General features: G+C 39.1%; 1 protein-coding gene across 5 annotated transcripts in view; it reads left to right on the plus strand.

Moving 5' to 3' along the window:
• The window catches only part of NAV3 (neuron navigator 3), a 405,038-nt gene that overhangs the window by 349,738 nt on the left and 38,811 nt on the right, over window positions 1-16,489 (plus strand). For all 5 annotated transcript variants that reach the window (XM_034771960.1, XM_034771981.1, XM_034771971.1 and 2 more), the window contains 4 exons: window positions 2,300-2,488; window positions 4,846-4,898; window positions 8,955-8,978; window positions 11,184-11,261. In XM_034771960.1, the coding sequence (XP_034627851.1) occupies window positions 2,300-2,488; window positions 4,846-4,898; window positions 8,955-8,978; window positions 11,184-11,261 (344 nt within the window). The remainder of the gene's footprint in view (window positions 1-2,299; window positions 2,489-4,845; window positions 4,899-8,954; window positions 8,979-11,183; window positions 11,262-16,489) is intronic.

The raw sequence follows: 16,489 nt of genomic DNA on the forward strand, positions 1-16,489 counted from the left end.
AATATTTTACAATGCATTGTTTAGTCTGTCTAGCTAGGTACCCTTCCCCACACCCTCCTCCTCCCTTACCATAGTATCTGGGCACCTCACAAACATTAGTGAATTTATCCTCACAGCATCTCCATGATGTAGGCAGGAGTTTATCCCTATTTTACATGTGGAAAGAGGCACAGATTTCCTGCCCACAACCACACAGGAAGTCCACAGCAAAGCTAGGAATTGAACTCAAATCTCCTGACTGTTATGGCAGAGTCTTAACCACGTGACTGTCCTTTCTCCCTCACAGCCTGTTTCAGCCATCAACAGAATTCTTTCCAATTGTTTTAGTGGGCATTGGATCAGACTTTTAATCCCTTCTCCCATTTGGGTAATAGTACATATTGTAGCTTTGTTTTGAGATGGGCCCAGATTCAACACTGGGAACATTTGGATCAGTAGACAAACTTCTTGGCTGAACCGTTTATCTGTTATGGGCCCAACCACAATCCTGTCTCCAAATGCCCCCACACTTCAGAATAGTTTGGATCCAGGTCAGGATGTGAAATTGGCTGCTCTGTTCCTGCTCTGGATTTTATTACTAAGACCTCTTTTTCACCTTCTCTTTATGACGGAAAATACTATTTTTGGGTACCTGTAGTCAAATAAACTAAAGACTTGAATGGATGGATGATTTTTTTCCATTAGTTATTTGTGGATACACACACTGTGGTTTCATTCCAGTCTTACAATGTTTTGTGTTTTGTTTACCTTATATGAGCTTTCTGCTGAAATTTTTTATTCAGCAATTTTTGAAAACTTAGAATCTTAAAATACTTCAGCTCCCTTATAGTAAAAATATGCTTTGTTTGTTGGGTCTGTCTCTCTGTCCTCCCACAGTGTTCGGGTCTCACTGACTTAAACAGGATCAAATGTCAGACCTGCTGTAATTGTCATGCTCTAATAGCTGGCCTACCGAAGGTGTGAACCCTAGTTTTACACTTAGCTCTTATGTTTGAGGCCATTACTACAGAACTAGCAATAACCTGTGAAACATTCACACTTCGGTAGTGCTGCTGTTAGATCTGTATCCTCTGTAGGTTGCAGCCACTAGAGAGCAACTTTATCAGGCACAAAAACATAAGGCTTTTTATTATAGTACCTAAAATGCTGAACAAAGACATTTTTATAAGCAAAATTAGATATAGTCTAAGCAAACCACTGGTTGGGACATTTTCATGTATTTGTATTGGTTTTAAACATAAAGATAACTCTCTTTAGCACAGATTTCTCTTTGCTACCTGTCACTATTATTTTTTTCCTTCTTCTTTTATAGTCTTGTGCTCACTTAGTAGCTTTTCCCACAGCAGAGACCAATATAATCTACTATTGTAATAGCTTATTTTGTTCTGTCCTTCCTCTTTTATCAGAGTAACAGTCCTATGGAATAAATGGCTCTCAGAAAAAAAAAAAAACAAAGAAACCCCACTGCTGTTATGATTTCAGACACATCCAGCTCTGCTGGGAAACTTTTGGTCTATAGAGCAGATCAAGACACGAATCAACAGGCTGACTCTAGACAGACAGTATTGTTTTTCTAGGCCCTAATTTTACAGAGGCCAAGGGCTCATATCAAGCCTCCCATTTCACTGGCAAATCAACATTCCAATAGCTGAGAGTAGTTTCCTGAGTGCTGATCTGCAGCTGAACCAAGAGTAGATCAGTTACTCCTGTTTCTTAATGTCAGCCAGCTGGCCCATGTGGGAGCATCTATTGAATATGGTGATAGGTGCTATGGAATACTCTAAATAGCGAACAAAGAGATTAAAAATGGATTTTTGCACAGGGACTAGTTCAATGGAACCTTAATTTATCGGTACTATTGTAATCTATATAACAATTAATAATAATATTTGAAACATTTTTAACTGCAGAGAATAATTGGCTTGGATAGTAAAGTTCCTCTGTGAACAAAAATGATGAACATTCACTTTTAATTTTGTAATTGATGGGGTTGATTCCTTCCTCTGATTTTCTGTCTCATCCATTATTGCAGTCTCTCTTTGCCTGACAAGATGAACAAGTGGCGTAGTTAGATGTCAACATTGGTATTGCTCTGTGTTTTGCAGCATTATTATGTGTAACAGTTACCCTAGACTGACTACTTTGGTGTTGCATGATAACTTCAGGCCTAAGAATGAAAGCCTTTCATTTCATCAGCAGTGAAAAGCCCACCTATCCCTGCGTGCCACTGTTTTCATTTTGCACAGAACCAAATCCCCAATAATGGAACATACCTTACAAATAACGCTTTGCATTGCAGTGAGTCCAACCAACCTGTCCCAGTTTAACCTTCCTGGACCCAGTATGATGCGTTCAAACAGCATCCCCGCACAAGACTCTTCTTTTGACCTGTATGATGACTCCCAGCTGTGTGGCAGTGCCACATCCTTAGAAGAGAGACCACGAGCAATCAGTCATTCAGGCTCATTCAGGGACAGCATGGAAGAAGGTAGGACTGAGTTAACACTTTGATAAGCAAATAAAACACAAATGTAGCAGGGTTCTATTTAAATGGCCACCTTGAGTTGTAAATATTGAAATAATTTAGTAAACCTTTCTGATTTATAGTGAACTGGGTTTGTAGCACCTCTTGCTCTGTTTGAGCACAAGAACGGGTACTTACAATAAGCTGGGTAGGATAGGCAAGGACATATTCTTTATAGACTGAACACATTCTATATGTCACTTATTAATTGCCTGGGATAATTTTTGAACTATAGGAAGTAGGATGCAGAAAATGTGGAAGGAAGGGCGTAACTCTTATTCTTGGGAAATGATTTTATCCTTTCTACCTCAAATGCTTATCCATGCCTTGGTTATCTCCTGCCTTGACTACTGCTGTCTCCTCCTCATTTAATGGTCTTATTCCTATCTGTCTTCCCTCCATTTTTTAAAATGCTAAAACAGTCTTCCTCACCCCTATTATTATGTAAGTGATGACAATGTGATTGGCACTGTACAAGAAACAAAAATAAAGACAGTCCCTTTCCCCAATCAGCTAACATTTGTGAGACAAAGAGGAGACAGGATGTACTGAGTGACATAAGTAACCAATTATATATGTTTTAAATTGTTTTATTTGGCTTTTTTGATGATATATCAGTGAGTGGCAGTCATCTGCTTAGAGAAGTTAGGTGAATTGATGCAAGCATACAATATCACCTAAGGATAAGATCTGGACAGGACTGTGACAGCACTCTGAGGGGAAGGGGCAGTGAGGAGGAAACAACAAAAGGAGCAGTGGAAGAGTGGAGAACAGGACCAGAAAATCCAAGTTAAAATAGGGCGCCAAGTAAGACGTTGCAATGAAGAGGTCATCAGAGATCTTGGAGAGAGCAGTTTCACTGGAGCAGAGTGGATGGAAGCCAGACTGGAGTGAATGCATGAGTGAGTTAGGGGAGAGGATGCCAGTGCATCAGTAGTAAATGGACCTTAGTAGTTCATAGACCTTAGAGGTGAAGGGGAAAAGGGGCATGAGTTGATATAGATAAAGAGGGAAATGTGGCCAAAACGTATTTTATTTTGGATGGGAAATTAGAGCTAACTTACACAGTGAAGGAAAGGATCAAGAAGAGCATGTGAGGGTGAGAGTCAGGGAGGCTGAATATGTGAGAATAAGGGCAAGGGAAGTTAGTAACTGGGAGGGGATGGTATCAAGGGCAGAGCTGGAAAGGTTCACAGAGTGATGGCAGGTGGAAGGAGGGGTTGCAACTATCATTTATAAATATCTCAGGATGGACATTGGATCCTGTAGTATCTTGAAGTGTACCCAGGATATTGGTAATAATTACCAAATACTAAGGTGATGTAAAGTGTAGGTTCCCTATCAAGAAATGTTTTAATTGTTAATATCTCATGCATGGCACACACACATGCTTCAGATATTTATTAAAACAGCATAATATGGTAATACATTTTTTCCTGGTTAAGACCAAATATGAAACAACCTGCACAACTGTGGAATTTTTGTTCAGACAGTACTGAATAACATTTCATGTATTGTATTAAAGATAAACCAACAGATCTTCTCTGAGGTTCTGTATTGGAGCATCTTCCCTCAGGATCTACCTTAAACATTGTGAGGCTAAACAGATGTGGCTTTCAAATGTTCTCTCGCTGTAGTCCTAACTGACCACTTTCCAGAGCCCTATGGCCCATTCATTGGGACCAAATCCTACAGTCTTTATGCAGTGCTTAGAGAGGGTAAAATCCTTTGATGATCAATTAGAATACAGCAGTGCATATGGAAGCACCACTTGCCTTTAAATACAAAGGTGCCAAAGCAGACTACAAGTCCAAGCATGCAGTGCTCTATGTTGATCTGAAGAGAATTACCAGATAAGAAAGACCTGGGCATTTACAGTGGCTCCTATATCATTGGCGAGGCACTCCTCCATATAAAAGATGAGCTGTCTGCATGCTGTGCTTTAGAACTCTGCAGTCAGCACTCTGGATAGATTGGTGTTCATAACACCATCTCTGGTCTCTTGAAACTCTGTTTATCAGGTGCTTCACTGCCAAACAACAGAAATAATGTTTGGTTTCCTGATAAAAATACTGTATCTCATTAAAAATCACTCATACCTACAGTACACAGGCAAATGTTTCTCCATTTAGAGCAATCATTTCAAGTTCAAGAAAAATAACTGCGGTTTGTGTACACTGATAACCTCTAATAGCTGCTCTTTGTGGAAGATTATTTCTCATTTTAAAAAGAGATGCTCTGCTATTGAGCTCCACCGGGGAGGTCTCATGCTGTTTCATCAATATTTTATATAATGGCACTTTTTTTTTTCATTTTTGTAGTACATGGGTCCTCATTATCACTGGTCTCCAGCACCTCCTCTCTCTATTCTACAGTAAGTATTGATAGTTTTGGAAAATAAAAAAGTCCTGCCTGTGATATTGTACATCTCCAATAAAGCTTTCTAGCTCATTAAATAGTTTTAAGTTTAGTGGATTAAAATTGCATGTAAGTATTGCAGTAAAGCAGTGGAACAGCTATTTGACTTCAATATTATACTTTTGCTTTTTCATATATAATTAGCATCTTTTTTTTCCTTAAGTGGTGAATTTAGCACTCACTAAACCTTCTGTGGTGTAATTTGAAGGCTGAAATATAAAAAAAAATAACATGCTGAGTCCAACCTCAGGTGGGGCTGCTTATTATTCATTGCACTATATTACTGTACTATGTAATTTTTGACTGATTTCATCATTGTTTGGTGTTTGTGCTCTTTAAAGCAAGGTCTTGTAATTAGGTGCCCCGTGGAGCGTTTTTTTAATATTATTGTTTGAAAAATTGCTCTTAAAAGTACAGGGTTGTTTAGGGGGATACAATGCCTAGTTTAAATGCCTGTTGATCCTTCACAAAAATGACAAGTTTCTAGATGTTCTTTTCAAAGAGAAAAGTAGTTTCTTTAAAAATAATTTATTTCATTAAATATGTTTGCCCAGCACAAATTGAAGTTTGTTTTTAAGTCTTCATTTGATTTGGGCTTTTTTTGTAAAAGGGAGACATTAATTCTGATTTTTGTGTGATATGTTGTTGCACCTGTTACGCTGTTGAAGGACAATGATTTACTTACAAAAGCCTTAATCACAGAGTAGCTGCAGTGCAAGACATATGTCCATATTTTAAATGAGAAGAGTTATGTATGTGTTTTGTATATTCTCTTGAGTAATGGATAAGTGATCCTTTGCAATCTTTTAGCTAGCTACAGTTAGAATAGATGTTGTTGAGCCCCTCATGAGGATAAGAAGGTGCAAGGAGCATGTTTTCTCAATCCTCCTACCCCTTTGTACCCTATACACTTGCAGAAGAGGCATCCGTTGTCTCAGTCCTTGTATTGCTGGTGATTAGCTCTGACGTTGTCTACTGTTGACAGTTGCTGCACTGGCCAGCAGAGCATGCTGCCTCCATTCAAAGAATATTGCAGCTCCTCCTCAGATGGGGGCTCCCTCAATCCTCACAGTCACTACTGAAAAGCCAGCATGCCTCTCTGAGTTGCCTCTTGGGGTGGATTGTCTCCATACACACTAACCCCAAAACAGGCTCCGGCAATAACATTCAGAACTTCCATTTTCCTAGTGGAAGAAGCCCTGCTGCCATTTCCCTCTCTTGGAGGCATTATAATCTATTCTCATAGAGAGTATCAAAAGCTGTATTTCAGCTCTGATGTCAGTTTTTTAGAAGAACTGGCAGATGGACAAAAAGCAAATGATAAAGTTACATCTGGAGCTTTCATCATTTGTTTGAGCAGTCAGCAGTTTTGCAATATCTCAGTCCCAATATTTTATATTGTTGCAAGGATATAATAATACTTTGTGTTTGCATAACCTCTGCCACTTAAGATCTCAAAGGACCTTTCAACCATTAGCTGAGCCTCACAGCACTATATTTCTAATAGGTGAACTGAGGGACAGAGTTTAAAAGACATAGCCAAGGTCACACAACAAGTCAGTGACTAGCAATACATTTTGAGACTTCTGACTACCAGTTCCCTTCTTTAGCCACTAGACCACACTTCTTGCTAAGTTATTGATCATCTAGCTGTGGTAATGGAAGCTATAGAAAGGTTTTGTTAAGGGCAAGGAAAAAATTAGGACTATAAAACTAGTGATTGCGCTTGCAGGAAGAAAATCCTTGATCAGAATTTCTCCTGTTGGGTCCTCTGTGCTCCAGGGAAAAAGTTCAGACAATCTTGCAGCAATTAATCAGGAAGCAGTGCACAAGTGGAAACATCGGACAAAAGATTGGCTTTCAGTATCAGATCAGCTGAACATAAAGAACAGTGTTTCATTGTTTAGTGATATTATTCGGTGCCCCACTTCTTCCAGAAAGAGGTAGCTTCAGAGGGGTTATGCTACACATAATTCATTTTCTACCATTATGAGATCCCATCGGGAAGAAGAAATAAAAGAGCTGGAGGTTTTTCTACAGTTCAGGCCAAAAGTACCATGCAAGAATTCCATAGCAGCCCTCATTTCAATAAATGTCTTGAGTAACGATGTTTATCAATCTCTTTAACCACTGCCTTCATTCTTAGCATTATAATTTTGCTGCAGCTTAATCAGTAATTAGTGGGGAGACCAAGAGAGAGTAGCAGGTAAAGAGCATGTTGTTTAGATTATCAGCAGAGATCAGCAAAAGAGCTGGAGTCTGAGATTCAGAAGGATGTACTCTTTGATGGCTGATATTGCATTTCTCACAATGGAGAGGTCCAATGAGAAAGGACTTCAGAATTCATTAGTTTTTTCAGTATGTATTGGTGTTTTTTAAATTGTTTTTGTTTGTTTGATCTAATTCCATTTGTGGTTTCAGATGGCATTCAGACATATTGCAGATCTAGCTTTTGGAGACATTGTGCATGTAAGGAGCCAAACAGTTTTGTTTCACAGCACAGTTTGCCATATAGTGGGTATTAGTAGATTGTGGCATACCAATAGTTTCTCAGCTTTGACAGAAAACTGGTGTAGCTTACTCTATAAGGAGCTGACAGAAGGTGCACAGTAGTGTAAATTTAAAATAGCCTACTGTAATTTATACCGTTTTACACCCTTCTGTTTGTTCTTTTATTTGCTATATTCTTCTCTACTGGCTCCACAGCATGTGACATGCACTTAGAGTCCCTTAGCTTTAGTAAACCAACTAAGAGGTGATGTGTAAGGAAGTTGTAAATTACATGTTAATATTTTGTTGTGAGGCTAAAAAATTGATTGTAGTGGAGTCAGTTTAAGCTCCCTTTAGACTCCCGTAGACTTGCCTTGGAATTTGGCTGTCAGTATCACATTATGTTCCAAAAGCCTGGAGCTGGACTGTTGTGGTGTTAGTTTGCATTTTAATTTTAAGCCTTAGATTAATTAGTTTTGTGTCACAGGTTGTAGTTTACAAGTTGGCATTGCCTCCACAACCCCATTTCGTTCCCTTTGTTTACATTCTTCACCTAGCATCAAAAGACCAGTTTTCTGGAACTTGTCCCTTTGAGGAGTTGGTATGGCTTCCTGCTCCATTCTGTTTTTTGGCCAAAGGACGTCATCTAATTACAAGAGGATGTGCTTCCTCCTTTGCCAGATATGCAGTGGCTGCCATAGTATTGTCAACTGCTTTGGACCCAGAAATGAAGCAACCTATATCAGATCCCCACGTGACATTTTCAGTTGCTTCATTCCACAAGCACAATAGTATTCATGGAAGTACAGAATTCTTTTCAGTTCCTTGAATGACTCCTCTTCATGATCATTGTTTAGAAAGCATCTTCATGTCTAAATGCCCTATCAGTGGTCACCATTAAAAAGTCAACATTTACAAATTGGAATGTAAGATACTGCCACTGTTTCATATTCTAAGGCCTGCATTTGGCAGTAGCACAGTATCTCAGATATATTTTCATAACCATTAATAAATGTTGATTTTAAATGGTTGCTAGATATTACTGTAATATATATTACTCTATTAGATGGGTTGCCTGATTTACCATAAAACATTTGTAATTCCACTAGTGATTTTGGTGGTGGTATCAATGTGTACACACACACACACACACACACACACACACACACACACACACACACACACACACACTTACACTGCAACAAACTTTCCTTGATGTTTTATAACTGCAGTTTTTGTTACTGCAGTTCTTCTACTGTTCTTAAGAATATTTTAGCAATTCTAATAGACCTGATCCTGCTGTCATTACTCAGGCAAAATTTTATTTGTACTCAATTTAAGTTATTCCCTCTAAGGGCAAAAGGAGTTAATTCACTGTTTTTATTACAAATCTTTATTAAATTTGAATTCAATTATTTGTGCAGCTATATTGGGACACGTAATTTCTTGCTATTTTTGTTACGTTTATTATACTGCATTTTATTCTGTTTTTTAAAAAGCTATTTTCTCTCTCTTCTTGCAGGCAGAAGAAAAGGCACATTCAGAGGTAAAAATCTTCCCTCAGTGTGATGAGATGCTTGTATAGTAGTATTATTAGAGCTCATTAGTTGACAGTGTTGCTACAAAGTGGAGATTTGCTGCAAAAAAAAGACACTATGCTAAAAATGCATTGCAGCTGTGCTGACAAATGGTTTTCTAGTCCTCAAGCTGCAGAATTTTTGGATCAGTTACAAAAAAGGTGGAGAGAGTCCATGAGTATCTCAACCTTGAGGCAGAAGGGGTTGGGATTTGTCTCTTTTCAGACCTCATCAGTACAGTTCCCTATTGAGCCAGAGGCATCTATGCAGATCAATGCATGTGCTTCTTCTTGGGAGCAAGAAAACAAGATCCACTCCACTCTTGAGCCTGTATCACCCACATCATAGCATGTTGCACAGTGCTAAATTACTGAACCAGTCCATGTTGATGAATTTTAGAGAAAAGCAGATTGTCACCACATGTAAATTGGTTCTGAAGTAGGAAAAAAGCCACTCTCTCCTCATATTCTATATGAACTAGTAACAAGAGTAGGTCAGCAGCTGGATCCAATTATAGCCTTACACAAAGGGAAATATTAGTGCCATTTCTGCTGGAGCACCGGTAGTAAAATGGCACCAAGGATCCTGCTGCCACTTCACACAGACACGCACTTTTTTGGAACATTTTTTTAAACCTTCCTTGATTCCTGCAATCATTCTGCATTTCTTCCACACTCAAAATGTTTAATATACAGCAAAGGGTTGATAATGACACTTGTTAAAAGGTTTTATGAAATACTGTGGCGGTGGGGAGAAAAATAAGCATATCCTCTCTTACCCCATAGTATATTTCAATATTGATTTCACCTAACACTTTCTAGGGTCTTTTCTATGAAAGATAAAGCAGAGGATTTACTGTTAACTTACAGCAGCTTAGGTGGCATTTTTACATACTTCAATTCCCAGTGCACAGAGGTGAAATCACCCCTCTTTTTGTCACTTTGTGTCTTGAAGATGAGTTTTATGGACATTATCCATCTCTAGGAAAAAGGGTATTGAATAGCACAACATGAGAACCACCTTATTGTAGCTGCAGGAGTGTGCTACAAGTGTAGCTAAAACAAAAAGGGGAGTAATTGGCATTGAAAACAAGGGCGAGAGGTTGGGGAAGGGAAAACAGTCCAGATGAAGAGAAAGCTTAGTAACCTATGTCCCTTGCTTTGCACCAGTGAGAACATCCTTGGTTCACACACTAGCCTTTGTATATATGAGTATTCATCGATTTTTAAAGCATGCACAATATTTTTCTTATTGATTTTCATGGGAATCACCTCGCTAAAGCACTGCAATCTCCTTTATAAACTTAAGCATTAATGTGAAAATAATATGTGTGTGCTCACTTTTCTTGCCTGGCTTTACCCATCTTACTTTTGCGCTGGGGAGGAATCCATTGTATGTGAGAATCTGAGAGAGATTTAGAGGCCTATGTGCCAGCTGAGCTCTCAGATAGGAGTTAAGTGGGGTTTAAGTGATGCACAGGCTTTGTGCTGAATATCTGTACTGGGTGAATTTCATCCTCGTGCATTGCATAAAAATATTTTTTCTGAGGCAAGTGTTTTTCCTAAAAAGAAACATTAGACTTGGGTTGAATTTATTTGCACTCTTGAAAGTATGGAGAAGAATTTAAATGTACTTGTTACATTTGTCCTGCAGTATTTTAAAACATGTGAGGTTTTAAGAGGGCATACAATTATATTGCACTGAATGCAGGGGACATTTTTTTTTATAGCACGTGTAGTAATCCTTGACGTGAGTGTATCAAGTTCTTCTATTTTCAGGACCTGAGTCTTTACTAGGGGATGGTATAAATTATATTGTATATATCGAGCCACATTTTCAAAAATTAGGGCCTAGAAAATTAGGTTCCAAACATCACATTTGCATGTTCAAACTGGGAATTGTGCACATACTGTAAGTACCCATTTGTACATCAGATAAGAGCTCCCATAAATGGGGCCTTTGAATGTACAGTGGAAACATGCACAAATGCTCTGTGCGCAGTTTAGATGCCAAACTATTATGATTTTATAATTTGGCTTTTTGAATATTTTACAATTCATATATATGGAATTACAATACTGTAAAACATTAATGATCCTCTAAAGAAAAAATAAAGGAAATGAAATAGCTGATGAAACAAAAGTGTGATATGAGTTTATCTGTTCTCAATCCAGCAAATTCATAAACTCCGAAGGGAACTGGTTGCATCACAGGAAAAAGTTGCCACCCTCACATCCCAGCTTTCAGCAAATGTAAGTAGTTTTTGCTTTATTATTGTAAATAATTCTTGAAACAAATAACTTCCAAAATCTGCTGGTCTACTAATAAGTTCTTAAAGATGTACCATAATCTTTCAGTTCAGTGCAAGTGAAAGGTGCCCAAATCACAGTCCTGGAGACTTGAGGTCCTTTTAAATATGTATTTATTTCAATGTGTTTATAATGCACAGATAAGGTTGGTCTGGGGACTTATATCCACTGAACAAGTACAATACGGGCATCCCACCAAATAGCTTGATCCGAAATGGAAGAGTTCATCTTCTGGTGTTACAGCCTTGCAGTCTCCATGCTGCTCAGTCTTTAGTGTCTCTTCTGATACTGTCAACAAGAGTACAAGCTGTAATGTTATTCTGTGATGTGATACCTGTTCCCTAAGGACCCAATTCTGCTGCCCTTATTCATGTTTAGTACCTGAATAGTCTCATTTTACCCAATGTGAGTAAGGGTGACAGAATCAAGCCCAATGAAATGAAGCCACCAATCCATTTTATGGGTTATTGAACAACTAGTGGAGTGTAAAGCACTTGAATCATATCTGGTCAGAGACAGATATGAAACAGCAACCTATAGCAATGGTGAAAGACCCTGTATTCCATTATATGTCACCTAAACCAGCAAGTCCTCAAAACACCTGTTTGCTTGTATGAGCAATAATGTGATGGATATTAAATTTCTGCTACAGAGTACATCTATTACATTTTTTAAAAATTGAACATCCGTTTTCGGTGCTGCCTTACTGAATGATATAGACACCAAAGGAGACAGTTAACTCATATCAGCTGCAATAAAACAATACAATTTTTTGAAGATTTATTATATTAGTATACTAAGTAAAAACAAACAAACAAAATCCTCTATTTGGAAAATTTGAATAAATACCTTATCAATTTTTTATAAAAAGAAGAAAAAATAAATATTGAAGTAAGCACTGTGTTTGAAATATATTTTGTGTTTCTTCCAACTTCTGCAAAATGAATTAATTTGGCTTTCACTGAAGTAGGGTAATTGTCATTGACATGCAGTAAAATGTAAAGTGTCATCTTATGATGGTGGTGGGCATAGAAAATTATCCAGGTAGCTTCCTTAGACAATATGGTTTTCTTACAGTATATGTGTTCTATATATGGAGTTAAGTGAAGGTTAATATTAAGGGACTTTGCAGCATAGCTAAACACACAATTGTCCAGCCAGTTCTCCAGAAAGAGTTTTTACACAACGAAAATTTTCCAGCTATCTTCCTGTGTTGAATTTCTGGGTAGAGAAACTGAAAAACTGAAGAGCCATTGCTAACTTCACCTGTTCTCCACCAGTGTCCTAGACCCATACCAGTTAGGTTTCCCATGAGGATATGGCACAGAGACAGTGGTATTTGCTTAAAGGACAACTTGCACCTAACCATGGAAAGTGGCCAGACTTTGCAGATGATACAAAACTATTCAAGATAGTTAAGTCCCAAGCAGACTGCGAAGAGCTACAAAAGGACCTCACAAAACTGGGTGACTGGGCAACAAAATGTCAGATGAAGTTCAATGTTGATTATTGCAAAATAATGCACATTGGAAAACATAATCCCAACTATACATATGAAATGATGGGGTCTAAATTAGCTATTACTACTCAAGAAAGAGATCTTGGAGTCCCTTTGGATAGTTCTCTGAAAACATCCAGTCAATGTACAGCAGCAGTCAAAAAAGCAAAAAGAATGTTGGGAATCATTAAGAAAGGGATAGATAAGAAGACAGAAAATATCATATTGCTGCTCTATAACTTCATGGGATGCCCACATCTTGAATACTGTGTGCAGATGGGGTCACCCCATCTCAAAAAAGATATATTGGAATTGGAAAAGGTTCAGAAAAGGGCAACAAAAATTATTAGGGGTATGGAACGGCTTCCATATGAGGAGAGATGAATAATACTGGTACTTTTTAGCTTGGAAAAGAGATGTCTAAGGGGGGATATGATAGAGAGCTATAAAATCATGACTGGTGTGGAGAAAGTAAATAAGGAAGTGTTATTTACTCCTCATAACACATGAACTAGGGTTCTCCAAATGAAATTAATAGGCAGCAGGTTTAAAACAAACAAAAGGAAGTATTTTTTTCACACAATGCAGAATCACCTGTGGAACTCCTTGCCAGAGGAAGAATAAAATGCATTATGAAAACTGGTCAACACCATATCATTACTCTCAGAAGAAAATACTTTGTGGCTTTGAGTTCCTTCTGGACACGTAACTGACACTGCAGAGGTACTTTCCAATAGCTGGAAAAAGTACCTTCCACTTATGATTGTCTAGAAGTCTGAAATTCATCCGCATAGCAATAGAGTTGATCATGATAATCCACGCATTTGTGACCTCCAGATTATTGGAATGAGCTCTACCGAGCCATGAAACCTTAGACACACACAAGCTCCAATTGGAACGGCATGCATCAGCTTGCCTGTCAAGCAATGCCAGTCAGCAGGAGCACATCATCCTAGTCATTACACATTGAATACCAGTTTAAATTTGAGGTTTGAAATTACTTGCTCCCTATGGAATGCCAGTTTAAATTTGAGGTATTGGCTTTGCTCTTCAAAGTCCTCCATCGGTTGCACCAGCTTATCTCAGGAACTCCCTCTTCCTTGATGACCAAGGCCAACCACCACAGGTGCACTCCACAGGAACAATGAAACGATCACCAATAGCAAGAGAAGTGTGAGGGGATGACAGAGCTTTCCTAGCAGCTGGTTCAAAACTGTGGTGACCCTTCATTGTTTACAGTGATGTAACTGTGTTGGTCCCAAGATATGAGAGAGACAAGGCAGGTGATATAATAACATTTATTGGATCAACTTATCTTGGGAAAGGTACAAGCTTTCGAGCTATGCAGAGCTCTTCTTCAGGTTTGGGGAAGGAAGCAGAGTGTCTGAGCTAAATACGAGTTGGGACAGATTGTTAAGTAGAAGGGGTTACACATGTTGGAGGCGGTCACTTGAAATGAAGTGGGCAATTGTGAGTTAGATTGTTATGCCTAAAGGGTTGGAAGTGGGAAATTAAGAGTAACAGGCAGTGTGGTGTGTTACAAATTGTTGTAATAAGATGTAAAATGATCCTTCCTTTAAGAGCTAAAATGACCAAATGCTTCTGACAGGACTAAAGTTCTATCTTTTCAATGTAGCTCTCCCATCGTATCAATGATGATAAATTCTTTTTAAAAATTTTACCTCTCCTAGAATAAGAGGAAGAGGACCACAGAGATGATGCAAATTTACTCTCTCTGTAGGATTTATATAATTCTGTAAGGTACTCAAGATACCACAGTGATGAATGCAGTACAAATATAAGATAGGTGTGGAGGGGAAAACATTATAAAACTGTGAGTGGAATTCATATGCTGCAATAACAGTGCTGATCTATAACTAATGGAAACTGGGCTATATCACAGAGAGCTCCCTGTTGTTCCTCCCAGTTGTCATACAGAAATGACATGAGTTATTGAACGTGTTATCAGGAGATAATGCAATATAGGGAATGTGAGCACTGTGTGTACTGTGTGCAGTTACTATGGTTTCAGAGTTACCAGATAATGGATGTACAATCTAGTGAGGTTTTTAAAGGCAGTTCAGGAAATAACTAGAGTTACCATCTTTGGTGAAAGTTGAGATGTTTGAGAGATAATATTATTGTACATTTTACTTGGAGTGTGCTTCCCTAATAATGTGTGATAACACAATACATTAAGAATGTACTATATCTACTCAGTGCCTTACTTACTTTAAAACCTAGAGGTATTGAGAATTCTGGGATGACTACAATTTAGACCTACAGAGATTTCCATTAATTTAAGGAAATGTCTGTGCATTCTCAGGTACCAGTGTGTGGTAGCTTTGGGGAAATTATGATTCTCTGATGAGATTAGGAATCCCTCAGCGTGGTTTGCTGTTGTTGGGTTACTCCACTGAGATTTATAGCATGAATGACACCTTCTTGGGCTGTGATTTTTTTCCCTTCATATCTTACAAGAAAAACAGTATTGGTCTTGATCTTTACTTTGATGGGAGGTCAACATAACAGACAATCAAAAAAACAAGGATGCCTCAGGATGTCATACCGGTGATTCGTTAGTTGACACTTTTCCTTCCACTGTTGAACCAGTGTTCCAGCATGTTCCAGCACTGCTCCAGAGAAGACCAGAAAGCAGATTGTCACTCAGACAGTCACAATTTGCCTCCCTGTCTTCTCCCATTCTCTGGTCTGATACCAGAAGCAGCATATGATACCCCACAAGCAAGCTTATCTATGCTACCCAGTATGTTTGGGTGGGAGAAGTAAAGTCTATATCCCCTTTCTTCCTTGCACTGGCTATCTGTGCTACAGGTTGTAGCATAGGAGGGGGAAGAGCCACTGTCTCCCTCATCCCTGTGCAAGTGAGTGGGAGAGGGTGGGGACTGGGTAGAGCCTAGACCAGGGATTGGCAACCTTTGGCACGCGGGCCGCCAGGGTAAGCACCCTGGCAGGCCGGACCAGTTTGTTTACCTGTCGCGTCCGCAGGTTTGGCTGATCATGGCTCCCACTGGCTGCGGTTCACCGCTCCAGGCCAATGGGGGCTTCAGGAAGCCGCAGCCAGCACATCCCTCGGCCCGCACTGCTTCTCGCCGCCCCCATTGGCTTGGGACAGTGAACCGCGGCCACTGGGAGCCGCGATTGGCCGAACCTGCGGACACGGCAGGTAAATAAACCGGCCCAGCCCGCCAGGGTGCTTACCCTGGCGACCCGCGTGCCAAAGGTTGCCGATCCCTAGTCTAGGCTCTACCCAGTCCCCACCCTCTCCCACTCACTTGCACAGGGATGAGGGAGACAGTGGCTCTTCCCCCTCCTATGCTACAACCTGTAGCACAGATAGCCAGTGCAAGGAAGAAAGGGGATATAAGGTTGGGTTTTTTACTCAAAATTACTTTTTGTTTAGATTTTTACTTCAATTTAATTTTTTTTAAAGAAAAAAAACTTGAAACTGAAACGAAAAATAATTTTGTTTGACACAAAATGATCTCCCCCCCATTTTTTGGAAACAAATTATTTGCACAGCGCTTTTGTGCATCTGTGTGTATAACAAGAATGCCAAGTGGTAAGACCTCTAGTCTCATGGGAAGGATAGCACCCCCAATAGCACAGTAAATACATAGACTCTATATTTGTCTGTATGTACATATATATG

The sequence above is a fragment of the Trachemys scripta genome, chromosome 1 (assembly GCF_013100865.1).
Source record: "Trachemys scripta elegans isolate TJP31775 chromosome 1, CAS_Tse_1.0, whole genome shotgun sequence".
Taxonomy (NCBI): domain Eukaryota; kingdom Metazoa; phylum Chordata; order Testudines; family Emydidae; genus Trachemys; species Trachemys scripta.